This window comes from Pinus tabuliformis, chromosome 7, assembly GCF_031772625.1.
Source record: "Pinus tabuliformis cultivar Carrire ecotype Pingquan chromosome 7, CPIR1, whole genome shotgun sequence".
Lineage (NCBI taxonomy): Eukaryota > Viridiplantae > Streptophyta > Pinopsida > Pinales > Pinaceae > Pinus > Pinus tabuliformis.
The window spans coordinates 1,921,152,722-1,921,155,120 of record NC_142293.1 but is presented as its reverse complement, the minus strand read 5'-3'; the positions used below and the strand labels follow the sequence as shown (position 1 = coordinate 1,921,155,120).

Genomic DNA, 2,399 nt, shown 5'->3' with positions numbered 1-2,399 from the left:
TATTATATTTTTATTTTTATTTAAAATTTATAAATTTTTTCTTTAGGTGCTCAACCAAAAGGGAGAGGAGAGGACTTGTAGGGGCTCAAGTGATAAGGAGAGGATGGATAATCATGCTCTGCGACTGATAAGGAGAGGTACATTAGTAACTTTTTTAATTACTTATTTGAGAGGGACCACCTAATAAGTCAAATGAATAAGCTCGACTATAAGGCCGCCATCGAAATCTAACCTCCTCAATCTTGAAATAATTGTCATGTTTAATCTATAGCTTGAATATCTTTTGTTTACAAATATTTTAGGTTTCAAAATTATTTAGATATTGCACTTTGTCTAGACCACACCAATTTTTAGCATTGTTAAATTTTTGCTCACAAAATTTAAAAATGATAACATTTACACCACAAAATATCATAACAAAACAGGTCATCTACTTTAAAAACTAGTAAACTCCAAAAATCTATAAATTTTAACATAATATCATTTCAACCTCATATATATATATATATTTATATTTATATATATTGCATTTTAAAATCTTGCTATCCGGAATCAGTTCACAGGACAACTTTACCAAATCACTTGTGGAACTTTAGAGAGAATTTACTGGACTGTTATATATATATATGTAAAGCACATCCAACTTCCACTACGGATTTCAGTTGCAACAATTTTTTTTATTTGATTCAGACACACACTTGACTATAAATTATGATAATGTGCAAAGCAACAGATATGCAGCAATCATACTAAACCAACCTAACATTAAAGGATGAAATTTCATGAGAATGAGGCAGTCCAACATCAAACCAGTTGAAGCTAGAAGGAACAATAGCAAATATAAATTTGCTACCCACTTCCTCCTAAGAAAGCCTTGAGGCGCTTCACCTCAGCATCCGAAAGAAACGTAGTCTTCTCAATGACAGCAGATGGAAGATTGCTGGCAAAGAGAGAAAGGGGAACAATTTGCAATCCAGGAAGAGGGCTGCTGAAGGAAGCAAATGCAATGGATTTATGTTTCCCCACATTGATCTGGTAATGAAGCAATCCTCTGGGGAACACCATGATGTCTCCTTTGTGGAGCGTTTTGCTGTACACAGTATTGCTTGAGGATATGAATCCAGCACAGATTACTCCTTTAATCACCAGCAGGACCTCATTTCCTGCTGGATGGATGTGCAGTGGAATGACACCTTTGGGCGCGAGGTCGAGTCTCGCTATCGACACGCCGAGGCCGTTCACCGCCGGAAACTGTGCCGAGAAGGCGGGAGTTACAGCGGCACCGATGTTGTTGCTCACGTTCCCGGCCGCTCCCAATCCGGTGAAGAAAAAATTATCTGCAGTTAAGGACGAAGCCGCCTTGCAAGGATAACCGCTGGGAGTTATCTCTGACGACAAGTCTGCTACGCAGAAATCTTGCGCACGCGAAGGCTGAAAAGCTAAATTGCAGAGGACTAGTACAATGGCTAGCAGAGAGGCAATATTGGAAGTCGCCATGATTGATGAATCCAATGCTATAATTGCAGAAGGGCTTTTTTTCTCAATGTGCAGCTAGTGAAGAACCAAACGAAGTTTATAGGGTCGCATAGTAACCACAGAAAGGTCCAAACTGGTCGCCCGGGGTAGTTTGTTTCTTTTTCCCGTGGGCCCTGTTATGGGACCAGGCGAGCTGCCATGAACGTGAAGATCACGGTGCTTCGTTTTCTGCGCAGCATGTACTGTCCACAGAAGGGATATCCTTTGAACGTTTCAAGATTGTCTTATCACTCTGGGACTTTGGATGGCACCACAAATTCTCGTGATTGCTCCTCGTGCAGTCTGACAAGTCTCTCGGAATTCTTGTCGCCTAAAGCCTGGTGGAGTCGAGAGGGAAGAAATTCCAAAAAGCCAGCGGCCGACGCTTACTGTCGACTTTTGACTTTCTTGTTGCGTTCAAAAGTCACAGTTGTCGTGACTGTGAGATTTTGTATTCATGACAATCGGAGCTCTGCCAGGAGATTGGTTTTAAGATTGCTTCGAGACAAGGTACTTAGAAGTTAGCTATAAAAAAGAGTAAATTGGCGTTAACGTTGGTTTGAGATAAGGTGTTTCCTTTTGGTAATGTAATAGAGGTTTAATGTTTTTGTAAATGTAATATTTGAATAAGGTTAATTTTTTTTTACTTTCAAAGAAATCTGTATCTCAATATATTTGACCAGTATTCAGTAAATCTCAAGGGTATTTGATAAATCTCGAATTAAGATAGATATAGGTTGGTTGGTAGAATATATATATATATATATGTGTGTGTGGTGAAACTATGGGTTGTCAAAACCTAAAGTCAAGAAACCACCAAAAGTAAATTGACTATTTTACCTCAATTTTATTTTAATTATTAATTCTATCTTTTATTTTTATTT

The 2,399-nt window shown here is 38.3% G+C and overlaps 1 protein-coding gene across 1 annotated transcript; it reads right to left on the bottom strand.

The window, feature by feature from the left end:
- Positions 1-750: 750 nt before the first annotated feature.
- On the bottom strand, positions 751-1,760 carry LOC149256187 (germin-like protein subfamily 3 member 3). Its single transcript, XM_089457390.1, has one exon. It carries the CDS (start codon positions 1,495-1,497, stop codon positions 850-852), a length of 648 nt encoding a protein of 215 aa, XP_089313516.1. The 5' UTR covers positions 1,498-1,760; the 3' UTR covers positions 751-849.
- Positions 1,761-2,399: the final 639 nt, after the last annotated feature.

Coding starts and splice junctions, on each gene's coding strand:
- LOC149256187 (XM_089457390.1), bottom strand. CDS start 1,497: ATGGCGACTTCCAATATTGCCTCTCTGCTAGCCATTGTACTAGTCCTC.